At 46.4% G+C, this 23,759-nt stretch overlaps 1 protein-coding gene across 4 annotated transcripts in view; it reads left to right on the forward strand.

Moving 5' to 3' along the window:
* The window catches only part of RIPOR2 (RHO family interacting cell polarization regulator 2), a 127,602-nt gene that overhangs the window by 48,566 nt on the left and 55,277 nt on the right, over window positions 1-23,759 (forward strand). Inside the window, exon 1 of one of the 4 annotated variants that reach the window (XM_064150108.1) lies at window positions 1,201-1,346. The exons of the other annotated variants lie outside the window; for them this stretch is intronic. Within the exon in view, the coding sequence (XP_064006178.1) occupies window positions 1,283-1,346 (64 nt within the window). The 5' untranslated portion in view covers window positions 1,201-1,282. Of the gene's footprint in view, window positions 1-1,200; window positions 1,347-23,759 lie in introns of those variants that run through there. 4 annotated transcript variants of the gene reach the window in all.

Below are 23,759 nucleotides of genomic sequence, written 5' to 3' on the forward strand. Positions count from 1 at the left end.
GAGTCTGAAGCAGAGGTAGTACTAATGGAGATGCTCAAATATGCTTATTACTGACAGACAGCACCTTTTACTTTGATGTTCTTCTATTGTTCACCTGACCTTGAGTACTGTGTCCAGTTCTGGGCCCCTCAATTCAAGAGAGATGTTGAGGTGCTGGAAGGTGTCCAGAGAAGGGCAACAAAGCAGGTGAGGGGCCTGGAACACAAACCCTATGAGGAGAGGCTGAGGGAGCTGGGGGTGTTTAGCCCAGAGAAGAGGAGGCTCAGGAGTGATTTTATTACTGTCTACAACTACCTGAAGGGACATTGTAGCCAGGTGGGGGGTGGCCTCTTCTCCCAGGCAACCAGCAACAGAACAAGGGGACACAGTCTCAAGTTGTGCTGGGGTAGGTCTAGGCTGGATGTTAGGAGGAAGTTGTTGGCAGAGAGAGTGATTGGCATTGGAATGGGCTGCCCAGGGAGGTGGTGGAGGCACCATCCCTGGAGGTGTTCAAGAAAAGCCTGGATGAGGCACTTAGTGCCATGGTCTAGTTGACTGGCTAGGGCTGGGTGCTAGGTTGGCCTGGATGATCTTGGAGGTCTCTTTCAACCTGGTTGATTCTATGATTCTATGATCTACAGGAAGGTCCTTAGGTTTATCAGTGCACCAAAGGCAGTGACCCAGGAAAGCCTAAGAGGAAGAGTCATGTCCTGTGAGACAACTGCCATCACCTACAGCTTTACAACTGGTCCCCCTGTTCATGGATCACCCCATGGGTCACCCCAGCATGGATGAGAATGAGCTGTCGTGATAAAAACCAAAATCACACCAATACGTAGCACTGACAGAGCCCAAGGGGATTATTTTGGTCAAACTGTCCCTGGGGGGAAAGCCAATTGCTTTGGCAGCCTGAGCAAGGCAAGTCGTCCCTGGTTCTACTTCTGCCAGCAGAAAGCATTCACATTCATATGCAAAACCCCTGCACCCGGGCGGAGAGGGCAGCCTCTGCGCAGCGGCGTTCCCAGCAACAGGGCAGGGTGCGTTTTGAGCTCGTCCTGCCTGCCTCTGCTTTCAAAAGCAACTTCCCTCTCAGCAGTAAGGACACTCCACCTCAAAACCCATTTCAAAGGCTGCCCGTACAAACAAGAAGTGTTGTTCACATGAATGAGACTATTTTTGTAAGGGCAGATGCGGAAGTTGTTGCCACCAAAAATGTTTAGGCAGGCGGTGAAATAGTCGAGCTGTAGCGTAGGAACCAGTTCAAGTACTCGGCTCTGCCTGCTCCCCGAGCTGTGTCCTTGCCATGATGCAGCACGCCCAAGAGGATCCAACTGCATCTGGAGAAGAAGACGATGCCTTTGGGGAAGGTAAAGTCATCTTTTATCAAACTAACCCTTCTCCTACTCAGACGAGAGATTGGTTTCTTGGGTGGTATTTTTTGGGTAAATCTGAAGTTGTCTGTGGGCTCCAAGGTCATAGGGTGACCAGACTTTCTTTTTTTCGCCTAACAGAATGGAGAACAAAAGCAACCTAGATACAATAAAAGTGATTTTCACACTGATTCAACAGCTTGCTTCCTGAGAAAGGAGGTTACTATAGAAGGAGAAAGCTGGGGGCAGACCAAGTGCGTTTTCTGCCACGGCTGCAAAGTAACACATTCGGCATTCAATACTGCAGGTGCAGCTATTATTAAAGAAGTAGGGGCTACTTACAGGGGCTAAAGGCAACTTGCTACTTCAATTATCTGAATAAAAGTAGCCTGCTCTTCTCCAACTACCACAACCCAGAGTGTATAACCAGTGCCATCGTTTCTTATTTCTAAAACTGTTTCTGCCAGAGTTTGATTTCTCACTGTGCTGTCCTGTGCCACCATATACATGGATATCAAATGCTACCAGGGCAAAACATCAGAGAGGTAGATAAGAGGACCCAGAGGAGGAGGAAGAATTTGGCTCACAGTGTCTATTTTCTATTGCTGCTTGCTGCTCCCCTTAATGTTTGAGCTGGGGTCAGGGGTAGAACTTGCTCATGCAAATCTCCCGGCCCCTAGCCCTCCACAGTTTCCAAGGGAGTTGAAGGCACAAAGAGCTGCCTGGATCCACTCCAAATACTGTGAACCTTTAAACTCACTTTCAGCACAGCTTCAGCAAACCTCATTTAAACAAAGCTTAGCTGTGGCTGGTATGGAAAATTTAACAGTGAATAGTGCCAGATCAAGTTATCTGAGCCCGAGTGAAAGGCATCAGCACAGAAAAGAAAGCAGTCTCAGTGATGCACTGTCTGGAGTCACATGCATTTCTCATGTGTATATGCACCCAATTCTTACTTTGTGTCCTAATCTGAGCTCAGAAAGGCAATAGATTTGTGGAAAGGAGAGCTCAGAGCTTTTTTGTCCAGGAAAAAGTCCTGATACCTAAGCAAGATGTGATGCTACTGGGCAAATCAATTGGCATTGAAAGCACTCTGTTGCGTTCCCTGTGTGTGCCCTTAAACGGGTGGATGCTGCTTCCCAGGATAAGCAGCCACATGCTCTGCCTTGATATGGACATTTTCAAGTGTTCTGAAGAGCCAGTGGGATTTAGGATTCATTTCTGTTTCTGAAGCCTCTATCCTATATTCTTAGTCAGAAATATAGAAAGAAAAGAATGTGTACAGGTTATTAGACATTTATATTACATTATCTGAAAGGAAAGATAGAGTTTAAAACACACTTTTTCCAGCCTCTCAGCTAAGTTGTTTCTGGCAGGGCTGATCCAATAACAGCTAGAAGAGGATGACTTTTCAAAGGCAGGAGCATTTAAAAAACCTCTTCATGACCCTGCTTGGAGCCAGAGGTTGGACTAGATGACCTCCTGAGGTCTCTTCCCTCCCTATGAGCCTATGAGTTGGTGACAGCCTTTACAAGTCAGCTGTGTGTAACTGGGAACAAATCTGCTCCAGCTGCTCTCTAGGCCAGAAGTCTGTTGGAAAGTCAAGTGTTAGCCTTCTTCAGCCCCATTTCTTTTCTCTCGAGCAGTTCAGCAGGGAAACATTAACATTTGGCTGTTATTCCTGGAGCGCCATTGACCCTGGGTCTGGGTGGGATCTGAGCTGGGGGTAACAGTGCCTGTTTTAGTCATGGGGCTGTCGCCAGCCCACTCACGCTGCAGAGTCCTAGGCACCAGCCAAAACTTAGTTGCAGGTTCTCAGGCCAGATGGAGGTGCTGAACTCCGGCTCCCAGCTTAGCACAAACCACAGCTCTGGGGCGTTGGTTATGGCTTTTTGTTTTCCACATCCGGCTTGATTTGGAAAGCAGTGATGGCAGATCTCCCACCCACCCTTTCCATTTGCCCACTGCTTAGCAACTGTCACAGTTAAAGGCGGTTATATCTTATCTCTTCTACTGTTGCTTCATCTGTTTTGGTTTGTGTTTTTTGGGGGTTTTTTAATCTCCTTTCTCTCTTGTCGAGGAAAGCAAAGGACTCACTACTGTTTGTAAGCAGAAGTGTCTCATATAACTACCCACAGACTGTATTCAGACTGCTCCAACCTTTTGTCACACAGACTCTTACTGATGGCTGTTTTTTTATCAAGTGTGACTTTTAATTTTTTAAGCATTTTCATAGCTCTTCTTGGGACCATCCCCTTGGAGCATGGAGTCCACTGCTCCAAAACTCCTACACCAGGGAGAAATCCAGAAGTTACGTGATCTATTCACTCAGATTGTCATAAATTCATATACATCACTTTGAGGGTTGGCTAATATGCACAAGGACTGCTTGAGTCCTTTTGGGTCCCAGTCACATGGAGGCCGCCTCTTCATCAGGTTTTTTCTCTGTAATCCTCAGGTCGTTCAGCAACAACATTTCTAAGGACAGGGTCTCAACACTGTCCCATAATTATCTTCTCTGCTCCCAGCTATGACCATACTAACACCAGATGACTCATCCTGTTTTCTCAAGTATCCTGTTCTTGGAGTGATCTTCCACTTCCCCAGGCACTGTGCCATCTGCATATTCAGTCAGTCACTGTCTAAAGTTCTTTTCAGGTCGCTGACATAAAAAGAGTTAAATCCCATAGGTATGGAACCAATCCTTGTAGGTCTTTGGTAGAAACTGGCATCCCTGAAGATTCCTTGGCTAGGTTACATCTGTCATTTGGACTTGTTGCAGATCCATTCAGCCTGTCTCAAACTGATCTACTCAGGTTTAAGCCAAGATCTTGTGCAGTATCAAGTCTTATTTCTTACAGAAGTCTGAGTACCCTATCAACACAACTTCTTTCTGTTATGCTAATGAGTCCTTTAATTTTGCTTGTGTGACTTCCACACCAGCTCCTCCATAACTAGGCCAGGACCACTGCCAGGCTATCACATTGTTAGTAACACAACATCAACTCATAGCTCTCTGGAAATCCTTTGGCCTTTCCTATTTTTTTTGGGGGAAAAAAATGAACAGAGAGCTCCTTGGACTTCTCTTTTCAAAGATACAGTTTAAAATCTTCCTTTGGGAAAGACAAAGAGAAAAATGTTTCCCCATTTTATATGTTCTGTCAACTGGCATCAATATTTTCCCACATGCAAACAAAATGAAAAATTGTCCAAAAAATTTTGTGTTTTCTGTAGCATTATCGATAATTTATGTTTTTCATCTTCTTATTCTCCCACAGCATCATTTTTCCTTATTGTACAATGAAAACTCAAGTCACAGGCTGGGTGTGACAAGCTCTAGTACACATATCTTCATGAAAAATCAGGCTGGCTCTGGCAATATGTATTCAAAGCATGAAAATGTTCATCCTCAAAGAAAATCTGTTAGTTAATTTTCTTGTTTTCTAATAACCACCTTGTGCTTACATTGTGCTCTTTCAAAGCATCAGCAGAGACTTTGCAAATGACTGTGCTTAGGTTCAGTGAAGCACAACTCCTTCTTATCTACAACATGGACATCATTTAGCAGGGCACAGCTGTAGCATGCAAAAGTTTCAAGAAGGAACTCTTTTAGCCTCTTGAAAGCACAGCTAGTGATAGGTTGCATTGGGGTTTTTTGGGTTTGCTTTCTATGTTAATTCAAGGGAAATTACTTCAGTTAGACATACACCTTTGTTAGGTCAAAACATCTACTTAGGGAAAATGTTTTTTCAACTTTTAGTGACTCTAAAGAGATGTGCCTGAGATTATGGAGATGTATTTCATGAAAAAGAAATCACTTCTACTAGCAAAGGCTTCCACTTATCGCTGCAGCTGAATAGGCATAGGTTTTCCTTGGGTCTGTCCAAGATAAGGAGTCAAGAAGGCTCCTGCCACTCCCAGGCCCAGGGAGGGAGAGATATCTGGGCATGAGTCAGCTCTCTTGGCAGACCCTTCTTTCACCCAGGAGGAGAGCCAAGTGCTCACACAGAGGCATCATGCCATCACCCCAGCACAGCCTCAGATGAGGACCAGGGTCTTGGCACAGTAGGAACCCCTAGATCCATGCAGACACATCCATGCACAGAGTTTGCAAGCACTCAGCAAGCACGGCAAGTGTGTGGGTCCAGGCATTTCATTAGTAGTGATCAGCATATCCAGAGTGAGAATGCACAAGAGAAATAGAAATTAAACTGTGATTTATTGCAGATGTTTTCATACAGCTGCTCCACACTGATCAAATCCTCAGTTCCTACCTCTGTCTGTACTTGAGTTAACCACAACTTGCCTCTTAGGCCAGAGCCCACACTAAATCCCATCCATGTTTCCAAAGTACAGGGGCAGAAAGCAAAGCTGCCTTCTTGATAATGTTAAGTCTGTGCTCCAGTTCAGGAGACCAGAGCTGCACTTTATGAGTGCCCTGTGCAGTGCCAGAGCTCCAGGTCTCTCTCCTTGCCCAGGACACATGTACTACTATGGCACACGTATATGCTTCTGACACTGCCTGCCCATCAAGGCTCTCAGCAGAACAGTAACTGCATCAAACTTGTAAGGCATGCTTTGAAAGTGTACCAGAAGTCTTTACATCCTTGTAAAGCCTGCCTGGCCTTTTTTAGGAGAGAAAAGGGTTTTAGCTCTGGGGTTTGGGATCAGCTTTGAAGCCTAGCTGAAACAAAAGGTAGCTGCTGTTCATGGTTATGTGCAGCACATGGGACATTGTAGCATTGCTGCTGATGTGAGAGAAAATTGAGGTTAAAGCCTTGGATACTAACTTAAAGTTGAGATAAGCTCTTTATTCAGCAGCAATCCATGTTAAGCAACCTTTCTCTTCCCCTAAAGCAATTCAAGACACTATTCTTTCCTTGAACCTACAGTTGCATGACTTGTCTAAAAGCCACACAGCAGGATCAGCATCAGTTTATTGACTGGGTCAGGCTTCTTTCCATGTTTTAGCTAGCCAGGCATTCACCTACCACTGCCAAGCCTGCTCTGGGGAGAGTAAACTCAAGCACATCCCCTCCCCACGGAATACATCAGATAGATGCGACTCTAAGCAGATTATGTCTTCTAAGGTATAGATGTATAAATATCAACAGTGTATTCAACCTCCATGCTGGTCAGAGATGGCATTTTGCCTATGTTTTTACCTCAAACAGAGTTTTTCCAGCACATGAGTGCCTAGTATCTGAGAAGGTTGTAGTAAGGATAAGCAGCCTTGCAATGTATTATGCATGGGAGCTTCTCCTCACTGACTGCTGGGAGACTGTGGATCGTTGTCCTGGAAATGTTTACAAGCCCCACCATCCCTACCTGTCCTTTCAGCTTATCTTACATTCCCAGAGATGGAGAACATGCATGCTGTACTCACTGCAGCCCAGAGGAAGAGATGTCCTATCACATCACCAAGGCAACTATGTCTGCTTCAGCCAGATAGATAGATCATAGTAGGAGATGCTTAGCCTATAAACTCAGATTGAAGCACCTTTCTCCAAGACCACTTGCAGATCTACTAAGCATGAAGGACAAGGATGGCATGGAAAAGAGGATGCTCTCTTGTGGAACATTTTTACTTCCTTCTCTTTGCACTAAATTCTTCTCTCACCTGCTTCTGGCAGCTGCTTCTTTTTGCCGGTGGTCCATGGGCAGATAGAGTTATGCAGATGAGTGAGAGAGCTTTTTGTGGTCAGAGGAGTCAGCGTGAGACACCCATCCCCACCCCAGGCGCCCCCGCACTGACCCACCCGCAGCGCTCTGTCCACCCGGCACTTCCAGCTGTCCTGGGCAGCTGGAGGGATATTTTTAACAGGGCATCATGCTCTGTATCCGAAGCAGAAAGGATTGAGTCCATGAGGCTTGAAATGTAAAAAAAGATTGTCATGAGAGATGCTTCCTGATTTGTGGTCTCCCTAATTTTTAATTATACATCTTGGATCTTTCTGCTTTTTTTCCTCCTCCCTATCTTGAAGACAACATGTTTGGTTTGTGTTTGCTGACAGTATTTATAGATCACTAATAATAACAACAGTGAGGGGAAAAACCAGATCAAATAAACAAGCAGCACTTAACCAGCCCTCAGAGAAAAGAGGAAGAGGAGGTACCAGAGGGAAACCACCGAATAGGTGTGCTCAGGCCACCTTCTAGACTCAAAACAACTGTCTCATCAAAGACTGAAGCAAATCTTCCTTGCTTTGCACTCTTTTTTCCCCCTTCCATGTTTTTTAGACAGTGTCATTACAAAGCTTTGTAAAGCACAAGCTTTTTGTCACCCAGTCCCACCTCTAAGGTCACAAAATAAATGTGGCTTGGCTGGCATAAGCTGGTGCTGTAAACAACTTCACCCCTTTAAAAATTCAAGGCACAGCTCAGCTGCCTCTGAAATGAGCTTCCGCCTGCCTGCATGCTAAAACCAAACCTTGTGGTTGATGTACCAGGGGTGTGACAGTCACACAACAACTGGGTCAGGAAGTGCAGAGTTAAAAGGCAAAGAGCGAAAATAGTCTGAGAACATCAACTAGAGAGAGAGGGGGGAGAGTAGTCAAGCACGACCATGCCACAGAGGCACAAAGAATTTGATGGCAGAATGATTTCCTGATGTAGGTTTTCTTCTATATCTCAGCATCTCTTAGGAGGTGAGTGGTGCTGTCAGTCCCTGCAGAATGTTAGGAAATATTGTCTTGTAAGAAAAGAGAAATGGCTTGGAGCAGGGTCTTGCTGTGGCTGCCACCTAAGCAATCCTTCCTCTCTGCTGAAATTCACAGCTCAACCTACAAACCTGCTGACAAGGAGGTTGGAGGTGTATGTGTGTGTGCTTGCACACTCAAAAAAAGATTGGGTGTGGGGGTGTGCAGGAAAAAAACTTATGCTCTGAAGAGCCACTGCCATTCTGTGTCTTTGGCAAATGGGAAGCAGGCAAAGCAAAATTGCTGCGGAAATCCTGAGCACAACAGGCTTAACGCTGCACAACTTACGGGGGCTGATATTGGCTTACTTCAGTTTAATTGCAGGTAGTCTGGGAAATGGGAAATTCCTGAGCTTTGAAACAGCTGAAGTTCAAATAGCTGGTGAGAAGCTGGAAAAACAAAAAATGAGGTGGAAAGAAAGGAAGCCAGACAAAGAGAGAGAGAATGAAGTGGGATTTTTTGGAAAGCCCCGCTGCAGCCCAGCCCCTGCCTGCACAAGTGGCAGGGGATAGACACTAGCTGCATCCAGACTGGGACAGTTTGAATCACCTTTATTCCAGCCTTCTCAGATACTTGGGGTCCTAATTCCTCAAGCTGGTTACCTTAAGTTACCCTTATAGTCAGTAGTGTGTGTGTGTTGTGTGTGTGAGCAAGAGGGAGGGCAGAGATGGAAACCAGAAGCTGCTCCAGGTGCCAATGCAAAGCATGGACGTGGGAATCCTTCACTCCTGGAAGACCCTGCCTGCTCAGGGCAGTGCCTTGCTGCTAGCCTGGCAGCAGCAGGCACAAGTGTGGCTGGTCCCTGTAAGGCAGCATGCATGCCCATAGGTGTGTCTGATCCTTGGGTCTGGAAAGCAAAACTGAAAACTGCATTGGGTGAGACACATGTAGCCTCACACACAAGGGCTTGCAACACCTTCCCTTTCCTCATGCCAAGATGCTCACCAGGCCAGCTCTGCCTTCCTGCCAGCCTCGTACCTGGCTCAAGGGGAAGTCAACCACAGCGACAAGCTTTTGTGCAAGTGATCCTCTCTTAATATATTATCAGAGGGAAAAGACCCTCGGGCTCCCCTGAGGAGCATGCCTATGGTTTGGGAATGACAGTACTGAGGGGTAATCCAGAAGCTTAATCATAGAATCAACCAGGTTGGAAGAGACTTCCCAGATCATCCAGTCCAACCTAGCACCCAGCCCTATCCAGTCAATTAGACCATGGCACTAAGTGCCTCATCCAGGCTTTTCTTGAACACCTCCAGGGATGGTGACTCCACCACCTCCCTGGGCAGCCCATTCCAATGCCAATCACTCTCTCTGTGAAGAACTTCCTCCTAACATCCAGCCTATACTTCCCCTGGCACAACTTGAGACTGTGTCCACTTGTTCTGTTGCTGGTTTCCTGGCAGAAGAGACCAACCCCACCTGGCTACAACCTCCCTTCAGGTAGTTGTAGACAGCAATGAGGTCTCCCCTGAGCCTCCTCTTCTCTGGGCTAAACACCCCCAGCTCCCTCAGCCTCTCCTCATAGGGTTTGTGTTCCAGGCCCCTCACCAGCTTTGTCGCCCTTCTCTGGACACATTCCCCAGAGGGGTGTCAGAGCCAGCTGTTGCAGAAGAGAAAGGGACAGCCTCTATGAAGGGCTCAACAGGATTACTAAAAGCTCTGTGAATATATTGTCATTGCCATAGACGTTAGGTTTTTAAGGACCCCTGCAGGATCCTTTTAGAGATGAACTTATAAAGTGCCACATCTTTGCCCTACAGCTCTCTGAAGTTTGTCATTAAGGTGCTGGTGGCTAAAGAGACTGGCCAGCTCTTCAGAATAAATGGAGCTTTATTCAAGTTCTTTGCCCTTTATGGTAGATCAGGGCAGTGGAAAAGCTTTGCTGTGAACATAAATGTGACCTAGAAGGCACTATGTTAATTTTAGCAGGGTGGTTGTGACTGTATATAAGTGCAATTTAACAACTAGTTACTCTCACTGTTTTTCTCACTGCATTTTCTCAGTTTAAAAGGTAGAAGACAGTAGGACAAAGCCCAGGTAATGTAAGAGATAACTTAGGTAGCACTGAGCAAATGAGATAATTTTCTGTCTCAAACATCACCAGCAGACCAGAGGTCATAGCAGTTTCTTAATGGGGGTGATGCAAAGAGCAGACTGAGCACAGCCTTCTTCCTCCAGGGAATCCCTGAGTTCTGGGGTGTCATCTGGAGAATCTCTCTGTTTTGTAAACTGACTGATTTGGGGAGTTTGTGTTACATCAAGAATGAAGGATTGGGTCATAACACAGAGCCTTCACACTGTACTAAGAGACTTCATTCTCTTGAGCATCTTGAAGAGATTTTATAGATGTAGATAGTTTTGAAACTAGATAGCATCTCTAGTTCCTCCTACAAACACATAGAGGCAGTGCCACACTATCAGCACTAGCATACATTTAGTGAGACATGTTTTTATTGAGAGGGGTGGAAATGCTGAAAAGGGTCCATATCAACTTGAAACAAAGCCACAGGAGGAGCAGAGGCTTCCAGTACTGCTGAGTTCAGCTCTGGAGAGGAATGATGCAGCTTTAAAAAAATTTTCCCATGGAAAAGCAGGCAGCTCGAGAAGCCCTGATCTGCTCTGCCTCTTCTGAAGCTCTGAGGAGCTTCCTGCCCTTTCTATTCCTGATGTCTGTTGTGAGCCAAGGAAGAGTTAGCTTAATCAGCAACACCAACCACTGGTTAGTGCCAAGCTGCTGTCATTAATCACTTCAAAAATCATTGTGCTCAAAATAGTACCCAGGGGTCAGATGTCCCAAAACTGGCATGGTTTAACTGGTGTCAATTAACCTCAGCTACAAAGTTAAACCATAGCCCTAAAGAAACACAATTTCTTTGCTTTACATTACTTTGCATTTACATTATTATTTGTGATTTCTTTTTAACCCAAATCCACTCACAGTCCCATTGATATGGCACAAAAAGCTACTTATCCTCGCTCCTAGAAGAAATGACTGCTGTGAATGGTCAGACATCTCCAGGTGAAGGCAGGTTGGACCAACAAGCAACCTGTGTCTCCCTCAAAAGATGCACAGGGGTACTGGTCTGAGGGTTTCATTGCAAGCCTCTCCATGCTGTGAATCCCCCCTCTTCTTTGGAGTCTCAGTCAAAATCTCTGGCAGATGTGCTTGGGGCTCGTTGCATTACAGAGGCAGCACATTCATTGCGCTTCCCCCAAATGGCATTTCGTGTGCGCTGCACTTGCTTTATGTTTGCTATATTTAAGCCACAGAAATGTGTGCTGATGAGGAAAGGAGGGCTGTGGCAGCATGTTGGAGGCAGGAGGGGAATGAAAATGATTTCTCAAAGCTGCAATCCTCTGCACAGAACTATGGCCCAGCAGAAAGAAGGAGGAGCATGGTCAGCTCAGGTCGCTGGCCACACTGAGAACCTGGCTGGGTCACCCACACTTAAATCCATCTGGAAATCATTTCAGGGCAACTCTGTTTTTATCTAGCATTACTCTAGTGTAACTGAGGATGGAAATTGCTTGGAGCCTTTGCCCCAGGAGGTCTCTTCCTGGGTTTCTATTATGAAACTGCCATGTTAGGAACGTGCAGGAATGTGAGGTTTGTACATGGCATTGATTTTGAAACTTGTCTGGCATTATTTGCTCTTTTCTCTCCACTCTAGCCTTTGCATCCTTCTCCTACCTGATTGTGATTTACCCCAGACCATGCTCTTCATTCCTGTAGCTCCTCCCTTTTTGCTGTGACAGGTTGGATGCATTGAGAAGTGGAAAGGCAGAGTCTGTCTCTATGCTGCTGCTGCAGGTCACAGCAAGCCTGTCCATAGTACAAGGTGCTCCTGACACACTATTGCCGTTGTGGATCTAGGATGCCTTTGCTGGATGTCCCAAAGTGTCTTGCTCCATATAATAACTATTGTTCATGATCCTTGGTTCTTCCAGGACAAATGCCTGCTTCAGAGCATGGAAGGGACAAGGATGGGGCTGGCCCAGCCTTGCCTGGAATTGTGAAATGAAGTGAGCTTGGCTGTTTAGAGATAAAGGCTTTCTCCTCCTCTGTGCTTCAGACATGGCCCAAAATTTGTTCCTCAAGTGCGGGTGAGGATGCATGGGGGAGTCCTGGAGGCAAACATGGGGTTGATCCACATTTTAACCGCAGTTCTGATGTAGCCAAGAGTTTTAGCAACAACTATTATTGCCTGGTAATGTGGGTAGAGATGGCATCAATCCTTGGAGACCTCCAAACACAGTGGGGAACTCATCTCACTGTCATGATGGAAGGTGAAGTTTGTGACAAGGAGACAGGTCTGGCCACTTGAGAGCTATGAAACAGGAAAAAGCCAAGAGATTACTTACAAATTCAAGATGATGCCAATGAGGAAGCTTGGATCAGATTGACATTCTGTCTACAAAGCCAGAGATAGTCTACAAAGCCTGGAGATAGTCTGACAGGGCTTTCTTGATTTATACATGGTTGTACTGGGAATGGCAGCCCCAAGCAGGTATCTCATGTCCTGCAGACCCAGAGGAAGCACTGGATTCCACTCTCTTGCCCTCCTCTGGGAAAGGTGGGAGAGAGGGTTTTGAGGCTGTCCAGCAGCAAAACTTCAAACCAGCCCACTGGCAACAGCATACAAGAGGTTGTCTGACAGCCACACTGTTAAAAAGGAGGACGACAGCATCGTATCTGTCACTTCAGATCTCTGATCACAACCATGGCTTTGATCACTTCACTGCATAGCTCATTTCCAGCTATTTAGGAAATAAAAAATAAGTTTCCAGCAGTTTTTCATGCACCTTAATTAGAAAACAATGAATCCTTTGCAAAAACAAGAAAAGGGAAGAAAAATAAGGCCAGAGCTGCAGTACTAGGCATGCCATCTACACGTTTGGTATGCACTTAAGAGCTACTCAGCCAGCCCTGGTTGCTAAGCAGTCTGAGAAACTGGAATGCGTTGCTCCCTCCAGCCCTTCATGAACATTGCCACCCAAAATCTGTCCAGAGGAGGCATCAAGGCTGGTTTTGAAACTGGGACAGTTCTGGGGTAAGAAAACCCAGGCAGTTGGTAGCTCCTTTGTCCTGCTCCCCCAGGTTATGAGGGCAGGTAGAGCATGTACTTGTGCATGCACCTCCCAGAGTGAAATTGCTACCTTCAAAAGCTACCAGAGGCACAGGCCATCAGTGGGAAGTTTTTTTGCTCTCAGATCATCACAAATGCAACAAGGTGGGCCTAAGAATCTTTGAGAACATTATTTCTTGCAGTATATCAAAAGCTAAAGGCAATTCCCCTTTCTGTCCCTTGCCCTCTCCCTTCTCACCCATAGCTGGTCATGGATATAGCAAGTGTGTCCTGGCCACTGTGCCATCTGGCACAACCACTACATTATACTTCAGCCATTCCCAAAGACAGAGCTGTGCCGAGCAGCTGGCCAGAAGTCCCAGAAGATTGAATCTATTCCTGAATCACTGCAGAAGATAAGTTGCAGTAACTTTTCCCACAAAGTGTTCTGCAAGCTTCAGGTGGAAAGTTTTGCAAAAGCAACATCAAGAGAAATGAGGAACTTGAGGGTGGAGCAGCAACACAGTGATGGGAAGTAAAAGGGAGGGGTGAAATAGTTGCATACTGGTTAGAGGATGTCAACAGTGGAAAACAAGTGGGTATCAAACTCTTGTAGAAAGACAGCAAGAAGTGCCACAGAATGATGATGACTGCAAGCCAGATGTACTGGGCAGGCACACCTGTCAGAGAAGGTATAAATATGGGAATGGAGTCAATCCAAAGAGCACCAACACTGTAGCATCGAGCATACAAAAGTTTTGGCAACAGGAAACCGAAGCAAGACTCCCATGTTTTCATGGGGATCCTCCACCACCAGAGAAGCCCTCCTGCAGAATGCCTCAGGGAAAAGAGGTTTCCTCCAGCCCTCTGTCCAGACCACTGTCTTCTGCCCCCCCTTTCCAGGCTTCTCTCTAGACATGTCTGCAATGGACTTGAAAGCCAAGGTAGTCCTCCCGCTTTGCTGATTCAGGAGCTTCAGTGGACTGGAGCTCGTGGGGCCATGGGAAAAGTGAAGTACTTCTCACTATATCCATCCCCTGGAGTTAGGTGTAACTGATGCATATCAGCCAGAAAATCCTGCCTAGCCCTTGCAAGAGCCTTCTGGGTGCCCAGGAGGAGCAGGACATGTGGGTATTCTCAGACTATAATCTCTTCTCTGATAATCCTGATTTACTCTTTGGCCTGGAAGCAAAGGCTAATAGAAAGCAAAGTGCTCTGGCAAAGCCCAGCAGGTAATTTAGGAACTCTGGCTCAGTTATCTCAAGTATAATGTGGGGTTAGCATTGCTGGCAAGTGGCATTTGTGAAGGTGCACTGAAGCTGGCAGGGAGATGGAAGTGCAACATAATTGGCAATTAGTGGTTTGGAAAGGTCAATGTTTTCTGGAGATAAAGGCAGAATCAGCTGTTGTCACTTAGAAATTTCACTGGGGACGTTCATGCTGACCTATTTTTAACATGACAGCAGATTACACTGCAATACAGTGCATAATTTATGGAAGTAGTAGCATGATCACAGCCACAATACAATGCAGCTTTGGAGCTGCCGAGCAGCTTTGGCTCCTGCCGAATTACGGAGGGAGGCAGAGCTCTCTGGTGTTTTCCACTGAATTAGTGAAACAAGACACACGTGGAATGACCAACTCTGAGCCTTTCAAAAGCCTGTGTGTCAGGGTGAATACATGTCCAGGATGACTAAGTGGGTCAAAAATTCTATCTAGAGCATCCTTAAACCTACTCGGTCTCCCAGCAGCTTTGACAAGCTACACCACCGGGAGCAGGGAATAGTGTAGTGTTGGGAGTGAGAAGGAAGGAAATGAGCCTTCTGCATTTGCCATGCAAAACTATATTGAGAAGCCACGAGTAGCAGCTCATACATCCCTAGCACGTGTATTTGCATTGGATGGAGAATATTTCCTTGAAAGAGGAGGCTGCAAGTGAATGAGGTATTTGCATCCATAATCTTAACTTCAAAAAAATCTTTTACAAGATAAGCCCAAAAGGGCCAGAAGGAATTTGTAACATGGGCTACGCATAGAGAGCTACTGTAGGAGGCTCAGGGTTGAAGGAAGATGCTGCAATTAGTATATGGCACTGAAAATCTTTAACAAATTAACCAAGCTTCCACAGTGAGAGCTGCCTCCCCCTAAAAGGCTGAAATGGACTCAAAAGCACATTAAGTATGCATGATGAGACATTTATAGCTTTAAGCATTGCCACAAATATTCCCTCTCCTCTTTCCCTGGCATTCCACAGCCTGAAGTGCACAGCTGCTTTTTCCAGAAAGCAACTTCTCCGTCTCGGTCTCAGAGTTCATGTCCTGTGAGGAACGCATGAAGCCAGGGGGTAGCTGATTCAGCCAGAGACATAGAAAGGGCATCCTACAAATTTCACCTCGAAGCTACAGCTGCAGCACTGTGCTGGCATCAGCCCCAACAGTTTTTACAGTGGAGAGGTGGGTGCCTCTGGAAATGCCTCCACTGCAATTGCTGAACTTGGAAACAGCCTGTGGGCCCTAGAGGTCTGCAGACAGTGTGAAGAGCATCTTTTTCTGCTGTTACTGAATCTGGAGTAATTTTCTCTCATTTCTATTTCTTAAGGCTACAGGGTGCTGTTTATTTTCAGGGTGCTGTTTATTTTCACTGTACAATATAAATAACACATGTTCATTATTGCTGCTGAAAATTACTTCAGATGATAGGTCAGCTGGAACTGGCAGCTTAGATTTTTGTTTCAGTGAGGGATTTTTTTCCATGCACAATAGTCTGTCAAAACCCAACTCTTTTTCTCTGTTGTAATTTCCTAAACTTCTCCATGTGGTATCATCCTCTGTGTGCCAGGTCTGTGTGCTCCATGAAAAACAATTGCATTTGAAAGGATGAGTCTACCTGTTCTGATCCAAATGGGGAAAGATGCAGGCATGGACTTGATGATCTATGAGGTCTCTTCCAACCTTGGTGATACTGTGATACTGTGATATTGGAAGGGTATAAGTATTGCCTCCTCAAAACACCTTCCAAATGATGTTAAGCACTTCCAGGTGTTTAAGAGGCACAAGGGAAGAACTATGACAAGAGCACTATGAGGAGATACTGAGGGAGCTGGGGGTGTTTAGCCCGGAGAAGAGGAGGCTGAGGGCCGACCTCATTGCTGTCTACAACTACCTGAAGGGAGGCTGTAGCCAAGTGGAGATTGGTCTCTTCTCCCAGGCAACCAGCAACAGAACAGTCTCAAGCTGTGCCAGGGGAGGTATAGGGTGGATGTTAGGAGGAAGTTCTTGACAGAGAGAGTGATTGGCATTGGAATGGGCTGCCCAGGGAGGTGGTGGAGGCACCATCCCTGGAGGTCTTCAAGAAAAGACTGGATAAAGTGCTTAGTGCCATGGTCTAGTTGACTGGCTAGGGCTGGGTGCTAGGTTGGCCTGGATGATCTTGGAGGTCTCTTCCAACCTGGTTGATTCTATGATTCTGTGAACTGCAGCAGCTTCAAATGCTGGGTGCAGCAAATCATAGAAAATAGGACAGGGAAGGGTTGGTACTTCTGTTGTGTGATAGCTGATGTAAAACCAAATAAGAAAAAAAAAAAAAAAGTTGTGGAATAGAAATGAAGAAATCTGAAAGACAGCAACAAATAGCTTTGGAATCCAGATTCCTGTGAAGAGGTGGATTTATACTAAATAGGGCTGCACATTTGGGAAGGATGGATGGATGTGAAGAAAATACCCCACAGTCTCTGGGAAACTATAGCATTTCTAATGGGTTGTTGTTTTTTTTTTCTTTCTCAGGATAGCAGAGAAAAGATGCTCAAAGGAAGATATGTGAGGTTTGCTCATTGCAATATTTCGTTTATATTCGCCTTTAGCTGCTCTTTAAAGCATGCACCGCTGAAGGCAGGAGAGGCTCCAGCCAGTGGAAGGAGCAGGGCTCAGCCCATATCCCCCGCATTATTCTCGGGGTGGGGTGGGGATGAAGCAGAAGTATTTGATGGACGTCCCACCTTTGGGTCAAAGCGCTCCAGAGGCAACATGCGTCGAATGAAAAAATGGCAGTCTCACCGCCGCTCCCACAAAGGAAAACCGCCTACACCGCCTGCATCCCGCCGAGGTGACTTGGGACCGCGGGGTCCTCGCTCCGCTCCGCTCCCCTGCGCAGCGACCTGGGAGTGGCTTCGCAGCCCTCCTCACAGCCCGCGGAGGCGGGCCGCGGCCGAGCAGCGCCGCGCAGCAGCGCCTCCCCCTCCTTTTCCTCCTCCCTCTCCCTCTCCTCCCTCCTGCAGCTCCGCAAGGAAAAGCCGGTGGCAGCTGCGCTCTCTGCCAGAGCGGCGGTGCGCTGCGATCAGAGGCAGGCTTTCTCCGCTCCTCTTCTTTCTCTTTCGTTTTGGTTGTTGCTTGTTTTATCTTATTTTTTTTTTAACTTTAATTTTTAAGAAGTTACTGGTTTTAATTATTAGTAGCTATCCTGCCGCGGGCGCTGCCGCGGGTGATGGGGCTCCGGGGTGCCCAAGGAGCGCTGGGCGGCGGCAGCGGCGGGCGAGCGGCGTCCCAGGGCGGGCTGTGAGCCGCAGCGGGAACTGGCAGCCCCGCCGGCAGCAACAGGTACCCTCTGGTCGGTCTTGGGGTGGAAAACACCCAGAGAGCCGCTTGGGAAGGAAGAGCTTAGCCCGAGGTCTGCGGGGCTGGTGAGCCGCTGTGACGGGAGCAGCTTCGGCCCCTTGACCCGCTGGTCTCGGGTTAAGCGGCGGCAGGGTCTTGAGGAGGGAAAAGCGGCTTCGGTGTGGCTTTTTGTGTATGGCTTTATTCTGGGGATGTGCAGAAAATGTTATCATGGCTGTTCGCTGAGGGGTATGAGAAGCTGTGCAGGGGACTGATGTAGTGCTTTCTGATAGCGCCTGGAGGGGCTTAACCTGGTTTTCATAACAACAAAAAAGTCTCAACGTTTTCTTAGGTCTTGTCTTTCTATTTCCAGTCAGCTTCTATGGCATTACCGGTTGAAGGAAAGCTTAGACCCTCTTAAGTTCTCCTTTCAGCCTCTGGCCCATTCCCAGGCACTGATGCAAACATATTACAGAGTGGCATTGCACTTCAGTTTACCTTTGAATGCCCTGGTTACAAAAGGTCACCTAATCCTGTGACTGGCCTTTCTGCTGCTGCGTTAACCGAGCCTTTTGCTGTGCCTCATTCAAAGTTTCGAAAAGCTTTCTGGAAGCTCTCTGTGTGTGTTCGTGTGTGTGTGGCCATTCTGCCTTTGCACCCTCTTTTACATCGCCCTGGGAAGAGCTGGAAATGTGTTTTCAGCATCGCTTCTGCGTTCGTGAGCGTGGCCGTGCGCTCTGCCACGCTCATCTTAATCACCGTGTTTGAGCTGCTGTCACGCAGCTGGAGCCCCAGGCAGGGACCGCGCTCCGCAAACAGAAACACTATCTTCATCTTCTCCAGTGGCTAATTAGGCTTCACAAGCATCCCTCTCCTTCTAGATAAACAAAAAGTGGGAGCATACCAAAACAGGGGGCTTGAGGGAGGAGGATTTCTGTGCTTGCCGCCCAGCCATGTCCAAGATCTTCACATACCAGGAAGAGATATAATGGGATTTGGTTTATTATGGCCACATTGGAGGAAGGTATCCACTGGGATGAGTTAGGAGCCCAGCTTTATAACCATAACAGGCAAACATGACAGATTGCTTGACACTTAACTATGTGTGAGTAGGTATCTATTACACAGTGGGAGTCTAAAGGCAGCAAAATCTCTCTTTTCTTCCATAAATTCAGCATTTTCTCAGCCAGTAACTAAATTACTATGACAGTCACTTAAGATGGTGTCTGTGCAGCTTGCAAGTGCAGATAAGCACTTGTGAAATGTAGAGTTTTAAAATGCCAATATTCTTACCCTGGTACTGGTTTAACTTTTGGCATCTGAACAGCACTTTCATGACAAGGTGTGGGCTTTTGGGGTTGGTTTGTTTCATTTTAGAAGCACCAGGATTAATTTCTTTCTAGGATCCTGCCTAAGGAATTAGTTTTCTGGGTCTCTGTACTCTTCTCTAGTATGATAGTACATTTATACCTTAGAGGTACATCTGTAGCAGAGTTAATATTTCTTAAACTTGGAAATATGTAAGGAGAGAGGTCTGTGGTTTGTGGAGGAGCATCCTTAAATGATAAGGTTGTCTTGCCTCTTTATGGTCTCAAGGCATTCAACCATTTTATTTACCTGTACCTAGAGCAAACACTCAAGGTAAGAGTGGCACAAAGTATGGCCTCAAAACTCACAGCAGGGCATTCATGCGCCGTGCAGGGTTACCTTTTGCTGTCTGATACTTTAAAATCTGAGCAGTAAGAAAGGTAACTTGCAGACAAAGCAGGCTGCTGGGAAGATTCCCATTTTGGGGGGAAGCTGCCTTGCTTCCTACTGGGAAGAAGTGGGAGTGAGAACTAAAGGCAGCTTTGGCTTTTTCCAAAAAAGGGATGGCTGGTCTGAGTTTTGTTTTCCTCATGCTGTAAATGTGGCAGGGACAAGCTGCTCATGGACAGCCCCCTTACTGGGGTAGTTTTCATCAGTCAAGCTAAGCTGCAGGCAGCAGGGAGATAGCTGGCTTGTGTCTGTGGCTGTTCAACCAGCACAGAGCATCAGCTGGAAGCAGACAGTGAAGGAAGTGAGGAGAGCAATGCCTGAACGCACACTCCTGGCACGGGCTTGTTAGAGTGGATTGGGGCATGAGTTGGTATCTGAAGGGACCTGTCACATCACTTCCGAGCTATGTGGTTCCTGGACGACTCTGTGAACAAAATGGAAAGAAACCTGGTTGTGTGCAGGGAGATGTTAGGTTATGGTTGGACTCGATGATCTTAAGGTCTTTTCCAACCAGTCATTTCTGTGATTCTATGATTTTTTCCCACTCAAAAGGAGCTTGGAGGTCACTGTTTTGTTCACTCAACTTCCAAAGCCTGCTGCTTTTCTGACATGGAAGTTGTTAAAGAACTTTCTCAGTAAGAATTTGTCAAAATTGATCTGCAAACACACAGAGTTTTCCCTGCCAGTTGTGCACAAATTCTGTCATTGACTCCAAGATGTGCTTGCCCTTTTAGAAGGCAGAGAGAAAGAATTTGGCCTACTCCGAATTCAAGATCAAATTTAAAGTCTTTTGACAGCAGAAGCAGTTTTGCTCCAGGGGACTTCACAAACTGTGGTGGCTGCACTTTGGATGTGCAACAGTGTAAATGATGACTTCATTTCTTCCCTGTAGCAAAGCTGGCCAACATCTTTGCTTCCCTCACTGTCCTTTAGACAGTTTATCTTTACCAGAGCAGTACAGGAGGGCAGGCTGTGTGCAGAGGAGCTGAGCAGCTGGGAGAGGAATGGCCAAATGGTCTTTGCCAGCTCTGCATGAAAGGGCTGGAAGGACAGCAGCAGTGGGAGCCAATCCTGGATGCAATAAACCAGATCATGTTCTGTCTCTCTGCCTCACTTCAGGAATGGCTTAACTAAGGCTGGGCAGCCAGCTGACTGAGCCTCACAACTGTCCTTCCCTGCGTAACCCAAATCAAAGCAGAAGCTGCACATTTTCCTGACCACAGCTGCTCAGCAGCTTCATTTCTACTCCTTGGTGTAAATACAGCCTTTGCTCTCACTTAACCTGCACCTGGGTGGGCTGTGGCTGGGCTAGGGCTGGCTCATTCCCATCCTGTCTACAAAGCTGGCACTCTCAGTCCGGCTCCAGGCAGGTGTTTTGGGGGAAAGAAAACAGTGTAGGTATTCCTCTTCAGGATTTACCCTCATTTGGCAACCTAGGGACAGCTGCTGTGCTAAAACCAAGTAGAGCATCCTGCTGCAGGTTGATCTCAACTTTCAATGGATCATAGAATGCTTTGACTTGGAAAGGACACTTAAAGGCCATCTAGTCCAATCCCACTGCAGTGAGCATCTTCAACTAGAGTAGGGTGCCCAGAGCCACCTCTAACCTGACTTTGAATGTTTCCAGAGATGGGACTTCTACCACCTCTCTAGGCAACCTGTGTCAGCATTTCAGCAGCCTTACTGTAAAAAAAAAAAAAATTCAATATACCTAGCCTGAATCTGTCCTCTTTTAGTTCAAAGACAGTTTTCTATTGCTACAGGGCTATATCCAGGGGATTTGAATTCAATCCCACAAAATTTGACTCTCCAGATCTAGCTTTGAAGTGTCTTTTTCTGCTGGATCTGGTGCTGTTTGGGGGGAAAAAAGAGGATCCCCCCTCCCAGAGCACATCCAGTTTAATTAAGGAGTGGCAGTAAGGCTCCAGGAACCGTCTGTATCCTAACTGTGACCAAAAAGCAGATCCCAGTACATCCTGCTCCTACCACTGGAAAGTGAAGGGAAGAGCAGGTTCTTTGGTGGCTCCTAAATTGCTTTTCAGGAGCCACAAACACAGACCTTGTCTTGGTCTTTGCATCCATGCTCTGCACCCAGTAGCCCTCATAAGAGGGAATTCCTCCAAGTGTGGTGGAAGAACTAGCTAGTTGTTCAGGGGTTATAAAGTTATCTTTTTCTGCTGTGGTTTTATGTTACAAGGGTATCTCATAGTTTTTACTCCCTAACCAACACAAAAGAAATGATGGATTAGCACAGAAGTATGTGAGCATCTTTCTTCTTTACAATGGGAGGGACAAATTGAAGCTGACAGTTTCCTGGAACCAGTGCAACACACGAAGTAGTCAAAATAATACATTTTATCATCCAGTTCTTTTAAAGCATCAGAAGCTCCCTGGTCTCTGATGCCTCCAGTAGGCTGACCTTGGCTGGCAGAGCTAGCCACCTCATTACTGCTGTCCCACTGCTCGCAGCCTGCCCTCTCTCCTGGCTCTCAATGGAGTGATTAGCCAGAGCATCTAGAGCTTCCCAGGTCAGGCAGCCTGCTGGTAACCCTTCAGTGATACGAGATCTCTTTCAAATAATCCCATCTGCAAGAAACCATTTAATTCAATTCAGAAAAACCCATTTAGCTGCAGCACCCAGAGATTTGTCAGGCCTGATTTATGTCCTGAAAACATCACCAAAGGGAAGACTTCAAGCTATCTGTTACCTCCAAAACAGAGTTGCAGCAAGGAAAATCTATCCAGTCATCACCAAATTTCTGGGTTTAGCTTGTGCCTTCATCTCTACAAAAGACCAGCCTAGATTGACCCTATCTATTACTTCTATTACTGTTTAAACATTTCTTTTCTAGCTGACCAGAGAAAGAAACTTATTTACAGTGAAACCAGTTTGATAGGCAAAGAAGCACCTGCAGATAGCTGCAGAAGGTTCCTGTTTCAGCAGACGAGGCAAGATTGAGGCACTGTAGCTTGCTTGCTTTCCCCAAGTTATCATCTCACTGTCTAAGCAGCCAAAGCAGAAATAGAGTCCCTCAACAATGTGTCTTTTTTTCCTTTGTGTGATGGTTTGGGAGCTACCCACTCTTATGAAATCATCCAGACTAGACTCAGCTGGCTGGTGGCCAGGAGGAGGTTGCTCTCTTCTCTCAGGTGGCCAGCACCAGAACAAGAGGACACAGCCTCAGGCTGCACCAGGGGAAATTTAGGCTGGAGGTGAGGAGAAAGTTCTTCACTGAGAGAGTCATTGGACACTGGAATGGGCTGCCCGGGGAGGTGGTGGAGTCGCCGTCCCTGGAGCTGTTCAAGGCAGGATTGGATGTGGCACTTGGTGCCATGGTCTAGCCTTGAGCTCTGTGGTGAAGGGTTGGACTTGATGATCTGTGAGGTCTCTTCCAACCCTGATGATACTGTGATACTGTGAATGAAGCTTTATATTCACAGCTTAGCAGATATTTACAATATATTACAAATATATACAGAAATATGCAAGTTAAAAGCAAAGAGAAGCACAACACCCTTCCCAGAAATCAGAGTCCCCAGGAGGGCTCCCAACCACCCTTCCACCTTCTTTCCACCCCTCTACCTTATCTCAGAGTTTGCCTTGCATGCAAGGTGAGTTTGGAGGATCAACAAGAGGGGTTAGAAGCAGGATTAATTACACAGATCCAAGCAGAGGAGAAACACACACTCCAACAGAAAGAGACACACACACACTGTCTTATATCTATGTTTGTGTCCTTGTTTATATATGTCTCAGCAAGCCTGTGACTGAAGTAGACATCACCATTGTTTGCTTTTCACAGCCTATAATGTAATTTTTCTCACTAAAATATTCCAATTAACCTCAAACCAGCACACTTTGTCGAATCTGTCTTGCCTCTGTTTGAAGACTGGGGCAAAACAGAGGAAAAGAAAATGGTTTGTAGTGAACAGACCCTTTGAAATTGCCTCAGAAGTCTTGGGGAGCAGGACTTGTGCTTGAAGCTGAGATAGTGATACTGGTCCATGGCATTGCCTCAGGCAGGAAGGAGAGTCAGTGTAGGTCTGTATTCAATGTCTGATACACATTTTGTAATCATAACTAAGCAATTTGACATCCACTGTTGATATTTAATTTCCAAATGTTTTGGTTTAAAACTTTCCAGAAGCAGGGTCCCTGCAAGTAGTCTCTGCAAGGAAGTCTTCGCTTGTATGAAGTCGCCTTTCTTCTCTGACCATCCCTGCAAGCATCACCAGGTTATGGTAGCAGCAGATATCCCTGTGCATTTCCCCAACCATACAGGCATGGTCTGTGGGTGC

The sequence above is a fragment of the Pogoniulus pusillus genome, chromosome 10 (assembly GCF_015220805.1).
Source record: "Pogoniulus pusillus isolate bPogPus1 chromosome 10, bPogPus1.pri, whole genome shotgun sequence".
Taxonomy (NCBI): domain Eukaryota; kingdom Metazoa; phylum Chordata; class Aves; order Piciformes; family Lybiidae; genus Pogoniulus; species Pogoniulus pusillus.